The 26,960-nt window shown below is 46.0% G+C and overlaps 1 protein-coding gene across 1 annotated transcript in view; it reads left to right on the forward strand.

Moving 5' to 3' along the window:
• The window catches only part of LOC146809155 (IgGFc-binding protein-like), a 108,094-nt gene that overhangs the window by 24,144 nt on the left and 56,990 nt on the right, over positions 1-26,960 (forward strand). Inside the window, exon 3 of the mRNA XM_085615955.1 lies at positions 7,146-8,372. Coding sequence (XP_085472081.1) covers positions 7,146-8,372 — 1,227 coding nt within the window. The remainder of the gene's footprint in view (positions 1-7,145; positions 8,373-26,960) is intronic.

A 26,960-nucleotide genomic window follows, 5' to 3' on the forward strand; every position in this document is an offset into this window, starting at 1 on the left:
GAATGGTCTAATTTGTGCACAGTATAAATCCTAAAAACAAAACAATACAGAACTGAAACAAAATCAAAGCACTGCCACGAAACGACAACAGGGATTTATGTATAGTTTTAATGTACTTCTACACATCTCAGTCCTGCTCTCCCCCTCTGTAATGACTCTAGCTGCAAAGTACACCTACAGATGCTTAAAACAAAAATAAATGCTCTATAACTGCACTAGATAAAGTGCTTCTTTTCCTCAATCCTCTCTTCAATCGTCCCTTTGTGCTTCCTCCATTCTGCTTTCGTCCTGCCACCTCCTCTCCCTTCTTTCCTTCCTTCCTCCTCCTTCTATCCATCTCTTTAAATGTTACCCCCTCTTCTTCTCCCTCCCTTCCTTTCTTCCTCCCCACGTTTTTCACCCATGCATTCCACCATTCATTGAAAAAATACAGTTTCATGTACAATGGCACCCTCGCATCTCACATAAGCATGCATGTGTGCTAGAATACGTCTCAAGAAGGTTATCCACCAAAACAAACTTCAAAGAAGGAAAACTCTCCTGTAGAATAACTCTAGCTTTCAAAATAACAGAAGGATAAACTCAGCAAAATGCTTACCAAAACTCTTCGATCAAGCAATGTTGTAACAATTGCAAATGTAGGAATGACACATGAATTAGTTCCAATATTGATGGTTGCGAGTTTTCCTTGATGGTTGCGAGTTTTCCTGAGGCGGAAAGCCGGGAAAGTGTGTGTTGTGAAACTTTTTTAAAAAAAACTTTGAGAGTCACGTATTTTCTGTGCTTATCCTCACATTCCCCCCCCTCCTGGCACTTTGATCCTGGGCATTAGGCTCACCTGGTCAGGCTGTGCAGAGGAGTCGAGCGCCGACGCCATTCCGGCGTGCAGTGAGGCCACGCCCCTTTCTGGAGGCGACGCCCCTGTTTAGGCCACGCCCACCACCTAACATACTTAAGGTACCGACCACAAGCGCCGGTTGATGGTTGCGAGTTTTCCTGAGGCGGAAAGCCGGGAAAGTGTGTGTTGTGAAACTTTTTAAAAACAAAACTTTGAGAGTCACGTATTTTCTGTGCTTATCCTCACATTCCCCCCCCTCCTGGCACTTTGATCCTGGGCATTAGGCTCACCTGGTCAGGCTGTGCAGAGGAGTCGAGCGCCGACGCCATTCCGGCGTGCAGTGAGGCCACGCCTTCTTCCTCCTACATCCGTAATTATATATCATGTGCCTCTTCCGGCAGCGCAGCGGACGAGCGCAGCGGGCGCGCCGGTGGCGCTCCGGAGGTGCGCCAGAGGTAAGCCCGTCTGCGCCCGTCCGCGCCAGACCGAGCCAGGAGCAAGGCACTGGCGAGAATTCAAGGCTTACATACTCCAGAGACCACCTACATCATCTCAACCAGCCTCTTATACACTCAGGTTCACACTTATTGAGACCAGATTCTCACTGTACTAACTGCCCCCACTGTCCCTTTAACTTTACCCCCTCGATAAACGAGAACAACCCTCAGACGACTATAAATATGGCTCTGCTGAATTGCAGATCACTCCCCAAACATGCCCACGAAATACATCTGCTTATTGAAGAACATCATCTAGAGATTCTGTTTCTTACTGAAACATGGCTCGCCCCCGATTCAGATGCGGATATCGTGCAGGCATTGCCCCAAGGTTTTTCCATACAACATCTGAACCGCCCGAAGGGCAGGGGAGGGGGAATAGCCGTCATTTTTAAAGACTTCTTCTCGTGCAGATTTCTCGATAGCCCAATGACGGATTGTGAAAACATCCATTTCACTATTCAAATTTCCCCTTGTAACTCCCTGTCAGGAGTCCTCATTTATCGTCCACCAGGATCCATGGGACAGTTCCATAATTCACTCTTGGAATGCTCCGTGGCCCTGGCTAGCACTCGACCCAATTTCCTAATTTTAGGGGACCTTAATGTTCAGTTTGATAACACCAAGGATGCCACGGCCGCTGACTTGATTTCAGATCTTGCTGCCCATCAATTTCATCTATTAAACCATCTACATTTTCCCACGCATAATCTTGGACACCTGCTGGATCCTATTTTCTGCAATTTCCCTGATCTTAGGGTGGGAACACCGATACCAGTGCCCTGGACCGATCACCGACTTATTCCTTTCAGCCTGCAGATTAAGACCTACTCTCCGCCCAATCAAGCACCGGGCAGACTTTCTCGCCCCTGGCCGAAACTTGACCGGGATAAATGGATGCATGTACTAGAACGCACCAGGCCACGGCCCGATAGTAATCCGCACTCTGCAGACGTACGGTTTAGGTCCTGGATTGGAAATTCCCTCGATGCCGTTTTGCCTAAAAAACCTCATTTAAAACCTAGGAAAAAAGCCTCCTCTCCGTGGTTCTCCCATGAGATCCGCCTCCTGAAAAAAACCTGCAAGAGAGCAGAAAGAATATGGAGGAAAGACTTTGATCCTAACAGCAAAAGGGAATACAAAGGAGCTATTCTTATCTACAAAAAAGCCCTCAAAAACGCGCAAACAGTTTTTTTCAATGATAAAATTAGCAAGGCATCCTGTTCGTCTAGAGAAACCTTTCAAATCATGAAAAAACTTTTAAAAACTCCAGAGCCACCTCTAACATTCAATTTCCCGGACAACCACTGCAATGAATTAGCTGCGTTTTTTGACCAAAAGATTCAAAACATCCTCCTTCATCTTCCCCCACGTCCTCCCAACGATCCGGCATCCACTCATTCAGAGCAGACTCAGAATTCACACATAGAACTTGATATGTTCCTTCCCATTTGTGAGGAAACCTTGCGGCCCATCCTCCAATCCCTTAAAAGCGGCTCCCCGCTTCAGCACCAGTCAGACATCTTAAACAAGTCACCCCCACCATTCTGGCGCCCATGGTGAGTTTGATAAACGCATCCATTGAAAGCGGCTGTGTCCCACCAAGCTGGAAGAAAGCGATTGTCAGGGCCTTACTAAAAAAGCCTAATCTTGACCCGAATAATTTTGCCAACTTCAGACCTATTTCCCTGCTCCCATGCGTGAGTAAGATAGCTGAAAAGTTCATCAACAGTCAGCTATCAAATTTCCTGGAAAGCAACAAATTGCTAAAATCTACACAGACAGGATTCCGCCCCGGCCAGGGTACGGAAACAGCGATGGTGGCGGTTGTCGAAGAGGCGAGAAAAATCATCGACACAGGAGGATCAGTGGCAGTGATCCTTCTGGACCTCAGTGCGGCCTTCGACACCGTCAACCACAGTATCCTGGCCCAGAGACTCCATGACCTTGGTATCTCTGGCTCGGCCCTGATGTGGCTAAAGTCATTTCTGGACAATCGATCTTTCCAGGTGGCGGAGGGTGATTTCCTCTCCAAGGAGACACCTATACACTGCGGAGTACCTCAGGGCTCATCTTTAAGCCCTACGCTCTTCAACGTGTATATGTCGCCATTAGAAGGTATTGTCGTCCCGTATGGTATTAAACTTCTGACCTACGCGGATGACACCCAGCTGGTTGTCTCCCTCAGCCGGCAGGATAACCCCGAAATAGATCTGCACTCCTGCCTGAGGGACATAGTCAGCTGGATGAATCTATCCCACCTAAAACTCAATGGCGACAAAACGGAGATTATGGTGATAGGCAACCAATCCCATTTCCGGCCGCAGTCTCTATGGCCTCCATGCATGGGCGCACCTCCAATCCCCAAAGCTGAAATTAAAAGCTTGGGGATCTGGCTTGATCAAAATCTCACCTTAAGCACCCAGGCAAGAAAAACGGCTGGAATATGCCTTGGTCTCCTACGCACCACCCGTAAGATTCTTCCCTTGCTCCCATTCCAATCAAGGAAACTCCTCTTACAGGGTCTTATCCTTTCAAGATTGGATTATGGTAATGCTCTTTATCTCGGGGCTCCAAAAAAAGTGATTGCCAGACTACAGGTGGTGCAAAACGCCGCTGCCCGGATTCTCACAAACACTAAGACCCGCTGCTCTGCCAAACCAGCGATTAGAGCCTTACACTGGTTGCCCGTTGAGCAAAGGGTACATTTTAAGGCTATGTGCCTAACCCACAAAATCATCCAGGGAAAAGCGCCGTCCATATTAAAAGACCTTGTGGTTCCATATACCACTACCAGAATCCTCCGATCCTCGCACGCCCATCTGATTCAAATTCCCAAGATAAGGAAAGCTCGTTCAGGAGGCCGACGTTTTTCCTTTCATGCGTCCAAGCTTTGGAATTCCCTTCCGCCTGACCTCCGGGCCCAACACAATCTGCTTCCCTTTAGAAAGTCACTAAAGACATGGCTGTTCCCATAACCATCTGCTTCGCTATCGGTTGAACTCGCTGTCGCATCTTCTAGCGCTGGGACGCTCAAGGGCAGCCATGCGCTCTAGAAATCTCCTTACATTTACATTACATTACATTACATTTAACTTTAGGTTTTCACCTCTCATGGTTGTCGACAAACCTCCCAACAGCCCTCCTTCTGACTCAAATCTATCGCTGAATCTATAAGATAACGGTAATTCTATAAAATAGCTCATTACCCTGCAGCATCAAACATCCACACTTCTTAAAGATTTTGTAGGATTTTGGGCTCACCCTTAGCACACTTTGCCAAACAATTGTTCAAAAAACGAAGAGATTAATGAATTTTCAAAAATTGTCTATCCATTACGGAAAAAACACAAAACTCAGCTACCACAAATAAGTATAGACCCTATGGCCAGACTTTCAACAGCAACAACTTGTGGAAGACTTCAGAAGGACTGCCATGTTCCCCAGAAGACCGCCCTGCCACAATCAGGGGACTGGCCTGCTGGTTGAGGCCTCCCTTGCTCCCCAAAGGCCTGCCCTGCTACTTCTAGGCCTGCCTTACTGCTTGAAGGCAAACTGGACCATCTCATTGAACTCAGGTCCACCAGAAGTTACTGCAAGGGATAGTTGGCTGGCCTCCTGTGTGAGCTACACTACAGGGACATGACAAGCTCCAGAGACCAGGAACCCTGCACTTGCCCTCTGCTGGAGTGAGTGTAACACCCACGAAGTGATTTGAAAATGGCGTTAGATGCGCTGCTCTTGCCTAACTCTAAAACCTGCAACTTAGAAAATGTTTTACCAAAAAGTGCCAGGAGAACCAACATAAGACCAGTACCTAACTGCCAGCCATCTGCCCAAGGTGCATGGCTAGTTGGTCTCACTTTGCATTAGCTCCTGCTACGTTCTTCTCTGCAACAGCAAATCCTGTTGAAAGGAACCTCTCAGCAACGGTTGCAGGCCTCGTGGAGCCCTCTTCAGCTATATCTTGCAACTTCGTCCCTCTGCGGGTTTTCGACTTACAAAAAGTTATCTAAGTCCAAAGGTAGAAATCTTCACCGGGCTCAATGGCAACAGGCTCCCTATCGATGACGATGACCTTCCCAGAATGAAAATCCATCTTTTCCTGCTCAGAGTTTTTTCCTGCCATAGTTGACGGCTTCACCAAGACTTAGTCCAGAGGTTCCAGAACAACAACCCCTCGGACACGGCCTGCTGGCTTGCCCTGCTGGACTCTACATTCTCCTGCACATTTCTTCAGTAAATTACATTTCTTTTGGTGTCATTTTATTTATTGAAATTTATCCTACTTTTCTAAATGGGTTTGAGATTTTTCCTGTGTTGTGTTTTCACTTTATTACTGATTGTGTGCCGTATAAATACTTTACACATTGCCGCAAAGTCAAGCCTGACTGCTTTTGTGTTTTCAACCTCCTCAATCAATAACACAATGTCTTACAGTAGGCATCCTCTGAAGCTCCAGAAGAGTCTTGGCCCAGCCCCACTCACTACTATCATGTCAAGGAAGGACTTTTCTTCCCCGCTCCAATGACCCTTTGTCCTCTGTCTGGGAGCAATACACGTCCCATCACAGAGGAGCCATCAGCTGAACCACTGGCAGGAAAGTGTTTTGGCTATAGGCAGGAATTTGACATTGTTCTGAACGTGTATTTTCAAAATAGTAATATAAAATCCAACTTGCCCTTTAAGTTGGACTTAGGACTGAAATAAGGCTGAAATAATGTGCTTATGCAGACTGTTTTACAGCAGGCCACCCTGTTGACCAAACGAAGACCCCTGAGAGTAACATTTGAGGTATCCCTTTGAGTACCCACTTAGGCTAGTAATGTCTCCCTCAACAAGTATGCACGGGCAGGGTCTGATGTCTTCTGAAGGTATTATCGGAACCCTGATGGGAACTTATCAAACCATTGTGTGCAGAATTTGTATTAGGCTTACCACTGAAGTAAAAGAGGCAAACATAAAAAGTAAACATACATTAAACTTTCAAATAACGTCCATTTGTTTTTAAGTACCCCAAAAAGGTGCGGAGCAGGAGGAGACAGACTAAAACAACTATTGCCTATAAACTTGAGGAGCGGGAGGCTAAGGGGAAAATGGGCGAGATTATGATAAACATAAAAGGGGAAGCAAAGAGAGGTGCACATGCGAGAGGGGGTAGGAAGGAAAAGGAAGGAAGTTGTGTGCTAGGAGCTCTAGGTCTTGGTACAGAAGAGACTAATGAAAATTCTGGGAAGGATAAAAAGGAGACTTGGCAGGCAAGACCAGCTGGCAGCCGCAAAGTGCGAGGGAACAAGCTGCCACCTGCGTGGGCATGAGTGATGAGAGTATGATTCTGATGGACATGTACACTGGCAGGAGATAGGCATCTGGTAACTGGAAATAGAAAATAATGGTGTCTCTAAGGAAAGTGACAGGTAGACCACTCTCACAGCAGTCCAACTCGACCCATGTCATGAGGGTTTATTTTCAGCCAATAGCACTAACTATGCAAGAACATGTATTCTTAGTGTCCTCAACGATGGTATTAGCCTATAAGTCCCAGCATGCCTATCACTCTTCGCCATGAAGCTGGCACTGATGTAAAGCCGCCATCATGACAGCTATACACTCCCAGCTTCCCTTTAATATGGCAAAAGATTGGCAAAGAAGCATTTTATGGTAGAACAATCAGTACCCAAGAGATGAGATTTTAATGGGCCTGGGTTTACGACCAGCACATCTGACCAGATCCCTTTGTAAGCCCAATGACTGTTGCTGATCTCTAAATAACAAGAGCCACATCTTGACTCTATCTTTCTGTCCCGCAGGTCCCTGCTCAACAGACTCCCTAGGGAAGAACTTTGTCACCGTGTTCATGCAGAATTACCTAGCCAAAGGTGAAGAACCAACTTTGCAAGTGCTGATCACAGGCTATACCACCTCGACTAAGGTCACTGTGATCCTCCAGAAGACGAGCTTTGCCAAAGTGCTCACGGTGAACGAGAGGGAGACGGTGGCTCTGCAGGTACCAAGCACTGCTCAAATCCTCGGGACAGGCAAATTCTGCAAAACAGTCACCATCCAGGCGGATAAGGACATCTCTGTCCTCGCAGTGAACAAAAAGAGGTTGAGCACTGCCACCACCATAGTGTACCCAACTCAAGACTGGGGCACAGAGTACTACATTGTGACACCACTAGATGGACCGTCAGACAGCTTCAAGGAGTTCTCAGTTGTCAACAACGAAGAAACCAACAATGTCGAAATCTACCTCACAGGCCAAACCACCTTCCAGGACAAGACCTATCCACCAAAAACAACTCTCTCGGTCATGCTCGAGCCTCTGCAGGCCATCCAGATCCAAAGCAAGGAAGACTTATCAGGCACCAGGATTGTTTCCTCCAAACCCACAGCTGTGATGACCGGCCACACGTGCACATGGAAAAACACCAAGTGCAATCATGTCTATCAGCAGCTGCTGCCCACCACCAGCTGGGGGGACACATTCATTGTGCCTGCAATTCCCGTACAGACCAGATCTGATTACGTATTTATCGCAGCATCCAAAACCACACGCCTGGACTACCAAGCAGGATCCAGCAAAGAGACCAAGAGCTTGGGAGCGGGAGAAGTGGTGAAGCTTGAAGTTAAGCAGGCAAACCCTCTCTACATCAAGGCCACTGCAGGTATCCAGGTCATTCTCTACTTCACGGGCTGGACTGCCAGAGACGGCACCCTATACGATCCCTTCATAATCAATATACCAGATGTTAACAGCTACTGTGTGTCCTACAACACATTTGGATTGAAAGACTTTGATAACAATGCCATCCTGGTGGCCAAGACATCAGCAACAGCGAGAATAACTTCCAACAAAGCCTCCATCCCTGGACTGACATGGAGTCCGATTGAGGGCACAGACTTCTCTTGGAGCAGCTTCAGCTTGGGGAAAGATTTCAGCATTAACATGATAGACGGCAGCTCTCCATTCGAAGTTCTGAGTTTTGGAGTATCTACGATGGACGGTTATGGATCACCGGGAACCTGCATCGCCCGTGAGTATGTTACGTGACATTGGTCTATGTCAGGGAGTGCATTTGAGTGTATCAGACACTGTCTGAACTATTAGGAGCATCTGAGAGTATATCAGACAGTCTGAGCCTGTAAGAACATCTGAGTGGATTGTAATCTGTCTGAGACTGTAAATATGTGAGTGTCTCTTGCACTTGAGATACAGTGAGCATATCAGAGTGCCTCTTATACTATGAGATGCAGTGAGTATATCTGAGTGCCTCTTACACGACAACATGCAGTGAGTATATCTGAGTGGTTCCTACACTATGCGATACAGTAAGTATATAAGAGTGCCTCTTGCACTACAAGATACAGTAATTATAGAAGAGTGCCTCAAACTACGAGATGCATGGAGTATATCTGAAAGGCTCTTACATTATGAAATGCAATGATTATACGCGAGTGCCTCTTACACTACGGGATCCAGGGAGTATATCTGAGTGGTTCCAACACTACGAGATGCAGTAAGTATATAAGAGTGCCTCTTGAACTATGAGATGCAGTGCATACATCTGAGTGCCTCTAACACTTTGAGATTCTGCAAGTTTATGTGAGTGCCTCTTACACTACAAGATGCAGTGAGTATATCTGAGTGCCTCTTACATTATGACATGCAGTGAGTATATCTGAGTGCCTTTTACACATGACATACAGTGAGTATATCCAAGAGCGCCTTACACTACGAGATGCAGTGAATATATCTGAGTACCTCTTACATTATGACATGCAGTGATTATACAGTGGTTCCTTACACTACGAGATACAGTAAGTTTATAAGAGTGCCTCTTGAACTACGAGATGTAGTGAGTATATCTGAGTGCCTCTTACACTACGAGATGCAGTAAGTATATCTGAGTGCCTCTTACACAACGAGATACAGTGAGTATATGCAAGTGCCTCTTATACTACAAGATGCAGTAAGTATATCTGAGTGCCTCTTATACAACAAGATACAGTGAGTATACGTGAGTGCCTCTTACACTACGAGATGCAGAGAGTATATCTGAGTGCCTCTTACCACAATAAGATACAGTGAGTATATGTGAGTGCCTCTTACACTACGGGATGCAGGGAGTATATTTGAATGCCTCTTACACTACGAGATGCAGTGAGTATATCTGAGTGCCTCTTACACTACGAGATGCAATGAGTATATAAGAGTGTCTCTTGAACTACGAGATGCAGTGAGTATATCTGAGTGCCTCTTACACTACAAGATGCAGTGAGTACATCTGAGTGCCTCTTACATTACGAGATACAGTGAGTATACGTGAGTGCCTCTTACACTACAAGATGCAGTGAGTATACGTGAGTGCCTCTTACACTACAGGATGCAGGGAGTATATTTGAGTGCCTCTTACACTACAAGATGCAGTGAGTATATCTGAGTGCCTCTTACACTACGAGATGCAGTGAGTATATGTGAGTGCATCTTACACTACAAGATACAGTGAGTAGATGTGAGTGTCTCTTACACTACGGGATGCATTGATTATATCTGAGTGCCTCACACTACGAGATACGGTGAGTATATCTGAGTGTCTCTTACACTATGGGAAGCAGTGATTATATCTGAGTGTTTCTTACACTACGGGACTCAGTGAGCATATCTGAGTGCCTCTCACACTACAAGATATAGTGAGTATATCTGTGTCCCTCTTACACTACGAGATACATTGAGTATTCGTGAGTGCCTCTTGGGCTATGAAATGCAGTGAGTATAGGTGAGTGCATCTTACACTAGGAGATACAGTGTTTATAGCTAAGACTGGCTAAGGCAGTAAGTATTTGAGCGTGTATTAAAAAATATCTTTAATCCTGTAAGATATATATGTATATATGGCTCTCAAACTATGAGTATGTCTTACTGCATCTTACACAACAGGATACAATGAGTATATCTGAGTGCCTTTCACACTACGAGATACAGTAAGTATATCTTAGCGCCTCTCACACTACAAAATACAGTGAGTATATGTGAGTGCCGCTGACACTACAAGATACTATAAGTACATCTAAGTGCATCTTACAGTACTAGATTCAGTGTTTACAGTTGAGTGAATCACAGACAAGCTGAGGCAGTATGTTGTGTGAATTAGAAAGTATTCTGCCTCTAAGTATATATATGTATGAATTTCACACTATGAGATACAGTGAGAATATCTAAGTGCATCTTACAATATGGGATACAGTGAGTATGTGTGAGTGCATCTTAGACTACAAGGTACAGTGAGCATATGTTGGTGTCTCTGACACTATGAGACGCAGTAAGTGTGAGTGCCTCTAACACTACGGGATGCAGCAAGTATACATGGGTGTTTCTTTTAATATAAGGTACAGTGAGTAATTCATAGTGTTTTTTACACTATGATATACAATGAGTATATGTGAGTGCATCTTACACTGCAAGATACAGTTAGTAGATGTGAGTGTCTCTTACACTACAGGGTGAAGTGATCATATCTGAGTGCCTCTTACACTACGAGGTACGGTGAGTATATATGAGTGTCTCTTACACTACGGGATGCAGTGTGCATATCTGAGTGCCTTTTACACTATGAGACACGGTGTGTATATCTGAGTGCATCTTACACTATGAGATACAGTGAGTATATCTGAGTGTCTCTTACACTATGGGAAGCAGTGATTATATCCGAGTGTCTCTTACACTACAGGATGCACTGAGCATATCTGAGTGCCTCTTACACTACGAGATACAGTGAGTATATCTTAGTGCATCTTCCACTACGAGATGCAGTGAGTATAACTGAGTGTCTCTTACACTATGGGATTCAGTGATTATATCTGAGTGTCTCTTACACTATGGGCTGCAGTGAGTATATCTAAGTGAATCTTAGCCTGTAAACATATGAGCGGACCTTAAACTGTAATTTTGAGTCAATAAGTACATCTGAGTCTATATTGTGCTTTATGTTAGAATATCCGACTATGTTTTGGTCTATTTAGCTGAACCATTATTTAATTCTGAGTGTGGCAGGGATTGTGCATCTTACTATAGCCACGAAAGTGTAGGTCTATTGAACAGTCTGAGCGGTGAAGCAGCCGTACCCCTTTACTAATGAACCCCATGCAGCTTTCCTAATGTACTAAAAACAAGCATTTGCAATGCAATAGGTCTCGCATTTACGTGAGTTTGAGCGATTGGCACTGTAAATGACAATGCCTTTTATTCATGTTTTGCTTTTTAAAACATAAATAAAAGGCATTGTCATTTATAATGCTAATAGTTTAAACTCGCGTAATGCGAGGCCTATTGCATTGCAATGCATGAAGGAGACCCTTACTGCTCCATGCTAAAAATTGAGCAGCTGATGTCAGCTTCCCCTCCAGGCATGGAGGAAGACCATAGTGAGCTTCTAAGTAGGGGTGAGAAAGAGGTGTAATAGAGGGGTGGCTGTTAGAGCCTCATTGGTGTTAAACAGTAATGGTGTTTTTATCGTCAACATGGCTAGCTTTCCGTTGGTTGTTACGCGCTAGCACTTTTGCAGTTGTCAGTTTGATACGCTGTAATATTCCTGGTAATGAAGCCCAGGAAGCTGCTTTGATGCCTCTGGTGCTTTAAGCCACTGAGCTATCTTGCTGCCCTTAGAAGTTGCAATATGGCGAATGCTCACAGATCTCTGAAGTAGAGGTTCAAAATCGTAATTTAGTTTACTACACTTCACTGGAAAGTTATGTTGGACCAGTATTTCCATAGTACATTAACCTGACAGAATGAGAGTTATCCTAATATGCCATTTATGGTAAATGTAAATAGCCGACGTTACTAATACCAACTTTAGCAGCACTCTATGTATCGACCGCAGAAGGCTAAACCCTTGCGTTCACCATGCCAGATCCGGAGCTTGTGAACTGTAGCAGACGGCACCGATGTCAATGCGGCCGCTTAACTCGCTGAGCCGAGAATGCTGTACTGCCTCATTTTACAGAGCAAGGGATTGCTAACTGGATAACTCTGCCTCGTGACCTTACAGTGTTAAGTAGCAAGCTCACGCATTGTTTACTCGAGACATTTCCTGTTGTCAGAGAGTGAGGAAGGTGGAAACTGTAGCGTGCACTCTAAAAGCAAAGATGGCTGCTTAAATAAAACTTGTATGCAAAACAGCCAGTGAGGCATTGTTTTCCTCATTATATGTTTATAGCACTTTGCTCCAGATTTGTTCTCACTAGCGCCGATGCAGTCGAATATTCACTTAATATTTGGGCAGCGCTGCTTTAATGTCTCGTGTTTTCAGCGCAGCTGTTGGCTACTTTCACGTACATGTACGAAGAACCCGCTCTGTGTTATCTATAACCGAAGTCACTGATTGGGGCTTCGATCTCATTACCATCCCCCGACGTTGATTGTGTTGCGAAGCCACCTTCTTGCAGCACCGTCTAAAAATGCATTTTTCTCTCTCCACAGAATTTTGGCTTTGAGAGCGCAGAGTAGCAGCAGTGAGAAGATGCATGCAATAGTAAAATAGACCTATAAATAGACCTTATAAGAGTTTAGCTAGAGCTATTGGCAATGTTTTAAGGTATGTTGTAGAGCAGTGTTTAAAGTACGAACTAAAAAAAAATGTAAACAAAGGACCGTTAATTATTGTAAGGAAGACAGTATGTCTTGAGCCAGCCTCTGACGAGGTTATGCAGCATAAAGCCTGGCTCTGGGCCCTAATAATTATTTCTAGAAGCGGATCGGGAAAACAATAAGGCGCACTTCTGCACAGCCCGTGGTAAAAACTCTGCAGCCAGTCCCCTAGGGGACGATAGCATAACAAACCCCGTTATAGCAGCAGCCAGGAAAACCACAGCTGCACTTTTAGGCTACAGCAGTTCGTGTGTACAACGCCAAGTGTATCACACGTAAGGGGGTGTTTTTCTTAAAATAGACTCTACCCTGTTCCAATAACATCAAAGGCTGTACACGCCGCACCCCGGATTATGAGAGACCATTAGAAATCAAAGTCCAATTACGGGCTGTACACAATAAGTTAGCATACCTACAATGTTAGGCATGTGTGACGTACACGATAGCTGATACCGGACGTTATACAATATAAAAGTGAGCGGCTTCTAACCAGGTTCACTTCTGGGTCAGAGTATCAAAGGCTGTGTACACCACATCAAATGTAATGGGGCGGAGTCTGCTGACCTTGCAAGGATGGGAGGCAGAGTGGCCTAACTGAGAAGTGATCCTGTGGCCGGCGTGGTATTTATTTATTTGTATAAAATATTAGCCAACAGCTATGACACGCAGCATAAAGCCCGGCTGCGGGCCCCACTAATTGTTTACAGAAGCGGATCGGGTTAACAATTAGGCGCACTTCGGCACAGCCAGTGGTAGGAAACTGCAGGCAGTTCCACGGGGGACGAGAGCACAACAAACCCTATCAGAGCAGCAGACACGACAACAGCAGCTGCACTTTAGGGTTATAGTGGGTGAAAGTGTGTAAAACAGTGTGTAAAATGAGGGCCGATTCCAGCTTGTACACGGAACAATACTGTGTATGGTCACTATGCGCTAATGCACAGAGTACGTACCATTCTAAAGTACACATTTAATTGTTGGCCATGTTCATTATGAAAAGGTACATATACCCATTGCGGATCGCCAACATAATCCAAAAAATTTGTGTGAATGGGTACATAAAGCATAACCACAGTCCTTACTGCAGAGTCCAAGTATCATTAAACTGTGCATAAAAATAAAAAACAGTATTTGAAGGTTACTTCTTTGCATAGTGTACATCATATACTTTTTGTAAATGCAGCACATCCGTTATTTCATTAAACCGATGCAAAACGCAGATTGTGCTTAAAGGGAGCTTGTAAAACACTCGCAGTAAGATGGAAGAAAACATACTGCACATGTATAATTACAAAAGACGTGACAATAAATAAGCATACCTACGACGTTACAAAACATTACACACTGATTAATGTATAAACTAAATTGAACAAGCGCGCACTGAAGTTGACGAGGAGGGAGTGGGAGGGGGGAGTGGGGCGGGCACAGTGGTGCGGCCGCAGTTGTAAAAGGCAGGGAGAGGGTGAGATTGAGAAAGGGAAAGATAGGGATCAAAGGAAACAATAACAAGCAGGAAGGGGGTGGCAAATGGTGTGCACTTTGATGTCCTCAGTGGCCGCGCGGCTCACTGAGGACATCAAAGGGGCCGCGAAAGTGAAAGCAAACGAGTGCTTTCAGGCCTCCAAATGGTGCGCGCGCCCGGACGGCGCACATGCACTGTATTTGGAGGCCTGAAAAGCCACTGTTTGCACTTCCAAAACTCGCTTACTATAAGTCTCGTCAGAGCAGCGCTAAAGCGCTGGCTCAGGCGAGACCTAAAAAAGACTGGCAGGTCCCGAGGAGTCTTATTGACCCGGACACTAAGCGGTTCAGCAGTAATTTTCAACACGCACCTCTGCCGCCCCCTGGCGGATAGAGAAAGGCACTTCCTCGACCTCTTGCTATAACCTAGTGATGTTTGTTGATAGCCAAGCTTATTATTTGAATACTGAAATGTACACTTGTCTGCACACTCTGGCAGGCCTGTCTTGAGACACTTCAGCTTTTATGAACATTGATTCCAAAGACCTCTAATACACGGGCGAGTTTGCACTAGTTCTCCTAACGCGTTCTGGGCTATTCATTCGCAACAATTCCTTTTACTTGTATTTTGAAAGTTTTCACAATCAAATACGTGCACATCCGGTACTGGAAATCTCATTCTATGTATTTTGTGGTACGTGTCACACATCAGTGTGTCCCTTTTGGGAGTTCGTAGCACACTACTACTTAGCAGCTGCAGCAGCGATATACCAACCCAAGCTCAGCTGAGACAGCCAAAGACAGCTCCTGTCCTCATAATGAATTCTGGTATATGCAGTTCCCACATTTTGTAGGTTTTCACAGTGTCGCAGATATTTAGAGGCATGTGCCCCTTATCAGAGGAAAGCATTACCTTTAGAGGGAGCAAAATTAGCCTGTCGCAGCTTCTTGTTTAGCGAGGCGCACACCGAGCTGCAGTCTGGTATCTGAATGCCCTCACACATCCTTAATTCTGTATACTGGCGAGCCCCTTGCCACACATCTCACTCTTCCAAACCAGCACACACTTGGCTGCCTCCTTGTGTTCCTGCCAGCCCTCACAGATCTGGCAGTGACTGTCACTGCACAATGTAGCAGCTGATCACAACCCTTCCGCACCACCAGTACTTTGTCCCAGTACTAGAAGACATACCCTGGTTTAAAGTTCCATGGTAATGAGCCGCCCTCTAGCTTCTGGAAGAAGTGCTAAATCCTGGCAAGAAGGCTCCAGACTGGTGGGTTTCCTTCATATGCGGCACTTTTTCGAGTGATTTGGGGATTTAGCCACAACCACCAGACTTTAAATGAAGCCACCTTCTTGTCGTGCATTACACAATAATCGCCTGGGGAAGGAACTCAATATGAAATAAGTACTTTTGCTGTATTGGGAGCAATTCTGTGCTATTTCGCAGTATTCTTGCAGTTTCGGGTCTGCCATCAACCCTACCCAGCTGTACTACTGCTGCGCCCACACTGGAACTGCACCTGGGCTGCAGTAACCTTCTTCCAGTACTGGATCCAGCCCCTATCAGAAGAATTCGTCCTCATCTTCCATTGCTGGAGCTGGACCTGTACTGTAGTATCACTGCTATTCTAGTACTGGCAGGAACGTGGCCTATAGTACCATTATTCTGCTAGTACTGCCGCCAGGTCTTTCCAGCTGTCCCCTTGCTATAACAGCACTGGAACCTATTCATAATTGCAGTACCCTTGCTGTTACTGAGCCAGCCTCTGAAAGCAGCGGGCTGCTTCTTTTCCAGTATTGGAACCACACCTGGATTGCCGTACCCCGGCCGTGCATTCGCTCTTCTGGAAGTTGATATAAATATACAGTAATTTGAGAACTACACTGTTGCAACCGAAGGTCATCAGTACTATAATGATTGTTCCAGTACCGGACCCCAGCATGAGTGCCCACTTCCAGAAGAAAATCCAGACTGCAGCCCTCTTACTTTGGCTTCCTACAGTACCGAAACCTACATAGGCCCATAGTACCCCTACTGGCTAGTACTAATGTCACATCTGCCACGCATTGCACTTCCTCATGTAGCATCCGACCAAAATATAAAGGGATTTTTTTCTTCTATTCAGTACCAGAACGTGATAGGAACAACAATACCACTAGTACGCAAAGACCACGGCCACACCTTCACATAAAACGCCCTCTCTTGCCTGCTGCATTCCAGCTTGTAGTGGAATCAGACCAGCCATTGAAAGGAAGCCGCGTCCTCCCGGAGGTCCACCGAGAGTCCGCAGTAAAATCACCTGCCCGTCTGTCCGATCGTATCGCTTCCGGACTTCTATCCTACTTTAGCTGGACGATGAGCACAGCTCAGTTACCAAATCTGCAATCCTTGTAGTCTCAACTACTCTCTCTGTGACAACAAACAAGAAAGCCACTTAAAACAGAAAAAGCAGAAGCACCAAATCCACTGCCATTCCGACTCCGCACACTGGCCTACGTCACAACGCCGCTTGGCCGGAAGATCGCTGCCATTGGCTCATGCCTGCTTGGGGACAGGGTCACATGCGGAGGGTCATCGTGGACGCGCAAATCTTTAAGAGTCCAATCAATACACTTGTAACACCAACAAATGCATAGGGGTGTCAGGAAGGGGGTTCTACACATTGAAATCTGTTTTCGGTGTGGAGAAAAAATGAATGAAAGATCAATTGCATGCATTGTAGGCATTTCCAAACGACTGTACACAGCACACCAGCAGCCATGGAAAAGGACGTACTCCTGTGGCTACTTCTGGAAGACAGGCATGGTTGGTGCACTCTTGCAAATGTTTCTTGATTCCTGCTGTTTACACGTCTGTTCACAGGTGAGGATGTACACCTTCAAGAGCAGATCTGCAAATATGTCTGAGAATCCACCCGTGTGACGGATGAAATTCAGTGGAATTCCAAAAGTACTCTAGCTGGAAATTCTTGGGAGTACACTCTTGCTTAATTAATCATGTGTGCCTGCATGAGGTACACCAGCACAGATCTCTGAATAAAGACATTTGACTCAAATGAATATTCCGTACTTTCCCTGTGGATAAACGGCTTCCCCTAAACTCTCATCAGTTTTGTGGGTGTTTCTTCCCTGGTCCCCCTCGCAGATACACGTTTGCTGTCACTCTTATGCAGATTAGGTGTATAAGCATATTCAGGATGGGCTGAGGGAAACTACCTGTGTAAATAGTGGCCTCCCTAGAAAGAGAAAGTGTTGGAAAGTGGGTTATTATTAGCGGTAAATATGCATCTAACACTGGCGATAAGGCCACTAACAGTCTGAGGCTCAGAAAAGGTCTCAGTAAATTAATCCCATGCTCTACTCTTGGTAGCTTAGCTGCGAGCAAGCAAACTCAATTTAAGAGAAAGGAATAAGAAGCATAAAAAACACAAATTCAGTAAATAATTAGACACAATAAAAATCCCACACCAATTTATAAAAATAGGGAATATTTTAATCTTTATAATGAGACCAAAACATCAAAAATCCAACGTAAGGAACCAGAGATATGAATTTCTAAAGATTTATCCCTATATAGCACTTGGAAACGTATGGCGCCACCTTGGGACATCTGGTCACGCTTGGTTGGAACAAAGTCAAAGTTTTAGGCTGACCACGATGCAACCCTGCTCGGATATCCCTCGCAGCAGGCCTCAGTCAAGATGTTACCTTCTGACTTTTTCTGCCGGGGTCACTCGATGCTCTTAACCAGTCTGGGTTCAGTGAGGGTTCTCCAACCTGGTTATCAGGGAGCTCCCAGGCAAACTCTGGAAGTCGGACCTCTGAAGCTTTTCAGCGGGATGACCCTGCAGACCAGGACGGCTCACAGGGTGAAGGTGGGTGGCTTGGCTCTCTTGTTGAGTAGGCCCCCTTATGGAGCTTTTTTCCAAAGCTGCTGCAAACGTCTTAAACATCTCCCTGAAGTTCCTCTTGAGGCTCCAAAGTGTTCAAAACACAATCTAAGGGTTTGGAATCTCCAAGACGGTCCTTGAAAGGTTGGGACCACAATGGGGGGGTGGCTACTGCTCGTTGCGAGATGGCTGCCTGCTAGTGGAGCTCCGCAGGCCAGGCCTTGTTATATGGCAAATACCATCCTGAACCACATTGAAGCTCGCTAAAATCGAGCACACCGACTGCTGGAAGAGCCTAGAGCTGGCTAACTTGGTCTTTGAGCCCCGAATCCGTGATAAACCGCCGGACTGAGAGCAGAGTGTGCGCGGCGTAAGCAGGGAGAAAATGGCCGCATGCACTTAAGGAGCAGCTGAGTGAGACGAGCACGCCGAGCGGACGGGTGGCAATTGAGCTGCGGCCAGCTAAGGATTGGCGTTACAACGGGCTGAGTGTGGCAGTGGACGGAGCCGTGCACAGCTGCCAACGTTCATGGTGACTAGACGAGAAGAGACATACGGCGTCTACTGAGGCCTGAGGCGAGTTGCTGGAGCGCTATCCACTGGGCACGGCGATGTGAGGAGTGAAGCGGGCGGCGAAGACTGCAGTTGCGGTGGACGTCCCCCCCGGAGCAAGGAGCGAGAGATGTAAGAGAGGTGGGGCCGGGGTTTCTCGACGCTGGGCTGTCTCCTGCTGCGCGGCCTAGGCCTACCATGGCACAATTGCCGCGTGGGGCCTGGGACTAGCGCTGCGATCTGTATGGCCTAGGCGGTGGCCCTGTGCCTATCCTGCTCCTGCCCCTGAGAGCACTTGAGGCTGAGCCGCGTGCACGGTGGAGGGCACGACAAGGGGAGGACCGCAGGCGCCGCCTGCCTCCCCCTTCACACATAATGCAGAAGGGCTGCATAGACGGCTTCAGTTGCATCCGGGTGTCCCCCTCTCCTGCACAGGGAGCCGGCAAGGTTCTCCCTGTACCACTGGCGATATATAGATCCTGCTCCGGGTCGGGGTTCTAGCTGGGACCTGCGGCTGAGGCTGCGAGTGACACCCTGCTGACGCGCTGACGCCGCAGTTGTGCTGCTCTTTGAAGGAGGATGCTCGCTTAAAGCTGATTGGCGCGCTCCGGCACTGAAGTCGCTCCATTTTGCCTCTCTCTGAATTTTCTTTTTGTGCATTGCCCGTTTCACCATCCTATATTGTTGAGACTGAGTGAATCCCATAATTTAAGCCGCTCTGGGTGCACTGGTGTTTGCTCAGACCCCCCAGTCTACATAACGCAGGCTCGGCTATATCACAGCTGGCATTAACTGTCCCTCCGTGACGCAACGTACCACGAGGCACAGTTTGTTCTGAAACTACTGACTTTTGACCATGCGCAAAGCGGACCCCAAACAGCCCAAGCTCCCATTCGAAAGTAAGCGCCACACACGTACTGTAGACACGCTGACTGAGACAGGAGCCGCCCAGGGCCCGCTGGATAACGCGGATGACCTGGATGAGGACATGAGGTCAATATTGCTAGAGTTGCACTCTGGACTAAAGACTATCGATAGTAAGATTGACGCCCTTACCTCCAGTCTTGACGCAGTTAAGAAAAAGGTGGACAAGCATGAAACCAGACTGGATGTGATTGAAAATAGGTTGTCTGACACTCAGGATTCCAATGCTGAAGCAAGGACACAGATTCTCAACATGGAGAAAGTGCTAGAGGTCATAAGGTTGAAAAACAAAGACTTGGAGGCGCGGTCAAGGCGAAATAATCTCTGCATAATTGGACTTCCGGAAATGATAGCCATCTCGAAAATGGAGCCTTTCATAGACAACCTGCTACGAGAACTTTTTGGGCCTGTGTTGTCCCCGGTCATGATTGTTGAGAGGGCGTACCGGTCTGTTGGACCCCATCCGGCACCGGGCTCCCCACCGCGTCCGAAAAAAGCTTGCCTACTTAATTATGCGGACAGGGACCCCATTCTTCGTGAGGCGAGGGTAAAGAGTGCCATTAATCACCAGGGTAACAATCTCTCCTTCTACCCGTACTATACTCCAACAGTACAGGCAGCGTGTAGAGAGTTTGTGCCGGCAAAGAAGCTGTTACAATCTGCATCCATTCCCTATGCTATGCTATACCCTGCCAAATTGAAAATCACTCATGAAGGTCAGGTTCATTTCTTTCCAGATGCCAAGTTGGCTATGAAATTCACGAAACACATCTGTCCTCGAAAAGCTGCTAAAGCCGCCTCAAAAAGTTCAACGACATCGCCTTCTCTTAGTGATGCTGCTTGATATTTGACTGAATTGATGCACATTGTTGGTGTTCAAACTATGCAACGGCAAACATATACATAACTGCTGGTGCCACTAGAGAATGCATGAGACTGAGCCGCGACACCATGTTGTTGGTATATTGTTACTAGTGATAATTTCTATTTGTCATGGAGTGTTTTAATCCAGCTCTCCTCTGTTTACAGGATTTGTAGAGCTAGGAGGTTCCGTTGATATTGTAGCCTGGCCACCCTACCGACTAGTAGGTGTTTGCTGCTGTTCCTCCCTACCCCCCCCCCCCCCCCTCCAGAGGGTGATCCCCTAGGTGTTTCTAGTTTTTTTATAGTATTTGGGGTAGATTTTGGGATGAGGTGGGGTTTGTTTGCTCGACCTAATTGGGAGGTTGAGGTGGGTGGGGGCGGGGAGGGGAGTCCTATGCGTCTAAAGCTAGCCAATGTGAACATCATGGTACAGAGAAGATTAGTTATTGTGATTGTATTGACACCAAGTCTGTGAACTGTGTTTTTGGTCCAGTGTATCATGAGGATTATAATGGTCAATTGTTTGATCCGATTGTAAATTGTCATGCCTGAGAGAACTATGGGTGAGGATTATAGATTACTCACTTGGAACATCAGAGGGCTAAACTCTCCTAAGAAAATCAGACATGAATTTGCGTATCGTAATCGCCATGGCATTCAGATCGTTTTCCTGCAGGAAACTCACTTAACCAAGGTCTCTGAAGCTAAAATAGTGCTTAAATGGGTAGGGTACAGACTGGCTTCATCATACTCATCTTATGCCAGAGGAGGTCTTATACTGATCAAAAAGGGCATTCCGTTTACGCCACACAAGACTCATGTTGACTAAGAAGGGCGGTGTACAATTGTTCAAGGCAAATTAGGAAATACTTTAATTACCCTTGTAAACACGTACAGTCTCATAGCAGACGAGCTAGAAGTGTTTCAACGAATGTATGGCATACTGCAACAGTGGCTTGAGACAGCCATAGTGTGGGGGGGGGACCTCAATACATATCTGGATCCCGCTCTAGATAAATCCAATCCACAAAGCACCGGAACACCTGGAGTAGCCCGGAGCATAAACCAAGCTTGGTTGGAATTTGCACTGGTGGATGTCTGGAGGTTGCCTAACAATACCGCTAAAGAGGGCACACATGCCACACCCTCACATAACAGTTGGTCTAGGCTAGATTACTGGCTCCTTAGTGAGGGCGCAGCGGAGTGAGTGACTGATGTCGCCAACTTCCCTCGTACACTATCAGACCACAATCCAGTCAAACTGGATCTGCATATCCCTACCTCAACGCACCATCCATTCACGTGGCGCTTCCGCTCGGAGGCGCTACTAGATCCTTTGTATAACGACACAATCCGCACCGCGCTAGAGAACTACTTTCTGGAGAATAAGGGCACTGTGGACAGCGCTAGCACACTTTGGGAGGCGTTTAAAGTGACAATCAGGGGAGTATGAATAGGCACCTCAGCTGGGATCCTGAAGGATATCAGGACACAACTCGCCAAGATAGAGAATACACTAAAAACCCTTGAAAGAGCATACGCAGATAGCCCTACCCCAGACACATTATCACGTATCCATACTTTAGTTCAGGGATATGACACGGCCGCGGAAACAGAGAGACGGTACATTTCGCGCCGACATGTAGCTAGACAATTCGGAGAGGGAGGATGGCTGAGCCGCATCCTGGTTGAGAAAATCAGGACTCGAGAAGACCATTCTCACATAGACAAAATAACGGACTCTCACGGGAAAGAACACTACGCTCCTCTAGACATAGTTGAACAGTTCGGAGATTATTATGCCGGTATATATGCGTCACGAGGAGCAGGCCTAGACGCTGAAGTCGAGGAGTATCTAGAGGACATTGCCTGTGCGTGGCTGTCAGATGGACATCGGTAGTACTTGAGTCAACCCATAGATGAGGCGGATATAAAGGCTGCGATCCATGCCTTGCCTAACGCAAAAGCGCCGGGTCCTGACGGTCTGACCGTAGAATTTTATAAAGCTTATGTAGATCTCATCACGGGCGTACTGCCCCCATCTCTTAGACAAGGTCTCATAATTACCCTTCTGAAAAAAGACAAGCCTCCTGTTGCATGTGAATCCTATTGGCCCTTGTCTCTGATTAATATTGACGCAAAAATACTTGCTAAGATTCTGACCACAAAACTACAGCCGCTGATGACGTGGGTACGGACACTGTATACTGAACCGTGGGCAAGAGTTCGAGTAGGTGGATTAACGTCTGAGGCTTTTTCTATCAAACGTTGCACACGGCAGGGCTGCCTTCTATCGCCCCTACTGTTTGCCATTGCAATTGAGCCCCTGGTGTGCGTGATACGCCAAGACACAGAGAGACAGCTTTACATTTTAACCATCGCCCGGTAGGTATTTCGCTATATGCCGAAGATATGGTGCTCTTTATACGTGAACCCGCTCGGTATTTGTTGCAGGTACTGAGGGCCCGATTCACAGAACTAACTTAAGACAAAATCCTAAACTTACTACCATTTTGGTATTCACAGAAGGCACTTACTCATTTTGGTATTCACAGAAGGCACTTACTCATTTCGGTATTCACAGAAGTTAGGCGTCCTAACTTTAGGACTCCTAAATGCCTTCTGTGAATACCAAAAGTCTTAAAATTAGGATTTTTCTCAGTTTAGTAGTAGTATAGTTAGGACTCCTAACTTTAGGACTCTTAAATGCCTTCTGTGAACACCGAAAGTCTTAAAATTAGTATTTTTCTCAATTTAGTAGTAGTAAAGTTAGGACTCCTAACTTTAGGACTCCTAAATGACTTCTGTGAACACAGAAAGCCTTAAAATTAGGATTTTTCTCAGTTTAGTAGTAGTAAAGTTAGGAGTCCTAACTTTAGGACTCCTAAACTGAGAAAAATCCTAATTTTAAGACTTTCGGTATTCACAGAAGGCATTTAGGAGTCCTAAAGTTAGGACTTTTAACTTCTGTGAATATCGAAGTGAGTAAGTGTCTTCTGTGAATACCAAAATGAGTAAGTGCCTTCTGTGAATACGAAAATGGTAGTAAGTTTAGGATTTTGTCTTAAATTAGTTCTGTGAATCGGGCCCGTAGGGAATACATTAGATTTGGGATAATCTCAGGCCTTAACATCAATTGGGATGAGTCGATCATTGTCCCCCTGACAGCAATTACCGCCGCACCGGCCCTGGAATATCTGATAGTATGGTCAGCAGACCCGGTCAGTTATCTGGGGGTCTGGGTTCATCGTGACCCGGAAGTGGTTGTACGGGAGAACTATGGGCGAGCATGTGTGACACTTGATAACCAAATAGATACCAGGATAGCATTGCTGCTTTCTCTGGCGGACCGCATTACTCTTATAAAAATGGTGGTATTGCCCCGTTTTCTATATCTTTTCTCTAACATCCCTATTAAACTGACGCAGGGGTTTTTCACCACATTGCGAACTTCACTGATACGGTTGATTTGGGGAGGCAAGCAGGCTCGGGTATCGTGGGCACCATCACCTTAGATTACACCAAGGGGGGTGTTCGGTGCACCGGATCCCTACATATACTATTTGAGTGCCCAGGCACAATATGCGTATTATTGGTTTACCGGACATGACTTTATACCTCACGTGGCTGTTGAAGATGGCAATGCATCTCCGGTCCCTCTTCATTATATTATCACTCACACACGACGGGACTGAGCACAATGCAGGATCTCTATCCAGGCGGCACATTCCTAACTCCGGAGGACTTGCAATATATTGCCAACCCCTCATTACTTTTTAGATTCACTATTCATAGATTAAGGCACGCTATCAAATCACACTATCATACATGTCCGGCCGAACCTCCGGCTCTCCAGTCTTTACAACTCATACTTACAACACCCACACGTAAGAAGCTCATTACGAGACTATACAGGGCAATAAGGGCCGAAACAACCAGCACACCGGACAAGAGCTTTTACCGATGGAACGCTGTGCTGACCCCCCCATGACACTGGTGAAATGGGAGCATGTGTGCAGTTTACCCAGCAAATTCACTCCTAATGGGAACCTCCGCATAATTCATTTCAAATATTTGCATCAGGTATACCACACGCCCCTACGCCTACACAGATATGGCCTGAGAGATACCAGTAAATGTAAACGATGTGGCCAGACGGAAGCTGACTTTATGCATCTCGCATGGTAATGTGGGAAGGTGGCCCGCTATTGGGAACAAGTGGCGCAGACTATACAGGAAATGTCAGGGTCGGAAATCCAATTTACATCATTGGTCTGCCTTTTATGTTATGTTCCACAGGCAAGAGGGGTTCTAGGGAAATTTGTACGTATTGCTTTACTTATAGCTAAACGTAGAGTTGCTATAACATGGGAAGCTACACAGGCGCCGAAACTGGCACACTGGATCAGAGACATGGTATACTGTAAGCAAAACCTTGAGCTATATGCGGAGGAACTGCCAATTTCATCCAAGCCCAGAGACATTTGGGAGCCACTGCGGCAGTTCCTGCAGAAGCAGATCTCGTCTGACTCACAGGATTGAGAGAGAAGGAACATTATACTGAAAGCATCTTTGGCACACTCGTGGTGCACTGGACTCAACACTATTATATGCTATATATTAGGTCCTATGGTGTTTATTGATCACAATGTATCACTAGCTGGAATGACGCAGTCTTTAGTCTGTATAATGGTATTGATGTTTATTATTTTGGAAATGCAATAAACAGAGTTAAAAAAAAGAGGTTGGGACCACAATGCACTTGGACAAAACCCTTACAAATCCACTGAACACACTCCAGACAGGGGCTTCTTGGTGGTGATGATCCAGGTGAGCTCTGTTAACCTGTAGCTTGCAGGGATGCCACTCTTTATTCTCTTGAAGCAAGGTACATCCAAAGGGCTGTAATTCTAGATAATGCAGCAGGGTCAGCCAATGAGAATGCCAGGTATGATGGTGCAAATCAAGTTTCCAGCTTGGCAGTACTTCTTCTTCTCTTAGTTTCAAGCAGCAGATCTGAGAGGCTCTGCTCCTCACACATATTTATTCAGTATTCTCACGGGTCAAGCAGGAGAGCACTCCTGTCCAATGAGGTGCTGGACGACTTCCTCCAAAGTGTGGCATAATCTTCTCCCAGAAAGCGCTATTTCTCCAAAATACAGTATGGCTGAAATCTCAGCAGAGGAGCAAGACCTAGTTAAGCCAACCTCCAGAATAGCTCTTCTCCCCCCACCATCTGCAAATTCCTGCCTTAAGCCTGCCATCTAGATGGGTCAGAGGGGATGTGGGGTACATGGGCCTGGTTTTCCTTGCCTGTCCTAGCCCTATTTTAATCTCCATGCTTTACGACCCCTCAGCCCTGCTATGGCATTCCTGTGTAGCAGAGCTTTCCCTAACATATATTCTCTCTCTGGGTGAACCACTTTTCAAAAAAGCTGCCTGGCTAATCCTGTTAACTGACAAATCAGGGGAGACCACAGGAAGGCTGAACTTTGGCTTACTTATAACTTATTTTCTGTATATTTTAGAATAAAGTCAACAATAGCATATTATTGGATTTATCAATACCATTTTCCTAAGTCCCTGAGTGATATTTTATGTTAATTCCTAACAATAGTTATGCATTATTAAACTATTGCCATGTTAACCGTTGTGGCTTGGGATCAACGACGGAGAAAATGAAATGTGAAATTTACCCAGCACCAGGACTCCTAAAACATATTTTGTAAGAGCCCTGCTTATAGCTACATGACCCGCTGTCCCTGAGACACCTAGGGGAGACTTTGAGGATCCTGAATATGAAAAAATAGTATAGATGCTCACCCCACAGTGCTCCTAGCACAAAATTAGATGTTTGGCGAGCACTTTACTACAATGGGGAAAGTGAAATTTGCAATTTCTCTATCCCCAGGGCACATAAAACCTATTTTATAAGGACTCTCCTTATAAGTACATGACCTCTCACACTTGAGACATAGTGTGCCCTCATGAATGTGGGTGTTTTCACTGTGTTTTCAACATAGCACTGGCCCTGGGCCTAGTTAGGCAGAGCCCAGGGACAGTCAGAGTCAGTTACCACTAGTACCAGTCAGAAAAATATGGGGGTGCACAGGGCACACAGGATTACTTTGCAAAAGAAACTAAATAGGGAGCAATGGAAGCAAATTTAAGGACAAGAGAAAAAAGATGGGCAGACAGAACCAAGCGAGCTTGTGAATGTTCAACATATACATGTGGGCGCTCACCGAAGCACCCAGAAACACAGTCTTGGAATCAAATT

Source organism: Triturus cristatus, chromosome 7 (genome assembly GCF_964204655.1).
Source record: "Triturus cristatus chromosome 7, aTriCri1.1, whole genome shotgun sequence".
Taxonomy (NCBI): domain Eukaryota; kingdom Metazoa; phylum Chordata; class Amphibia; order Caudata; family Salamandridae; genus Triturus; species Triturus cristatus.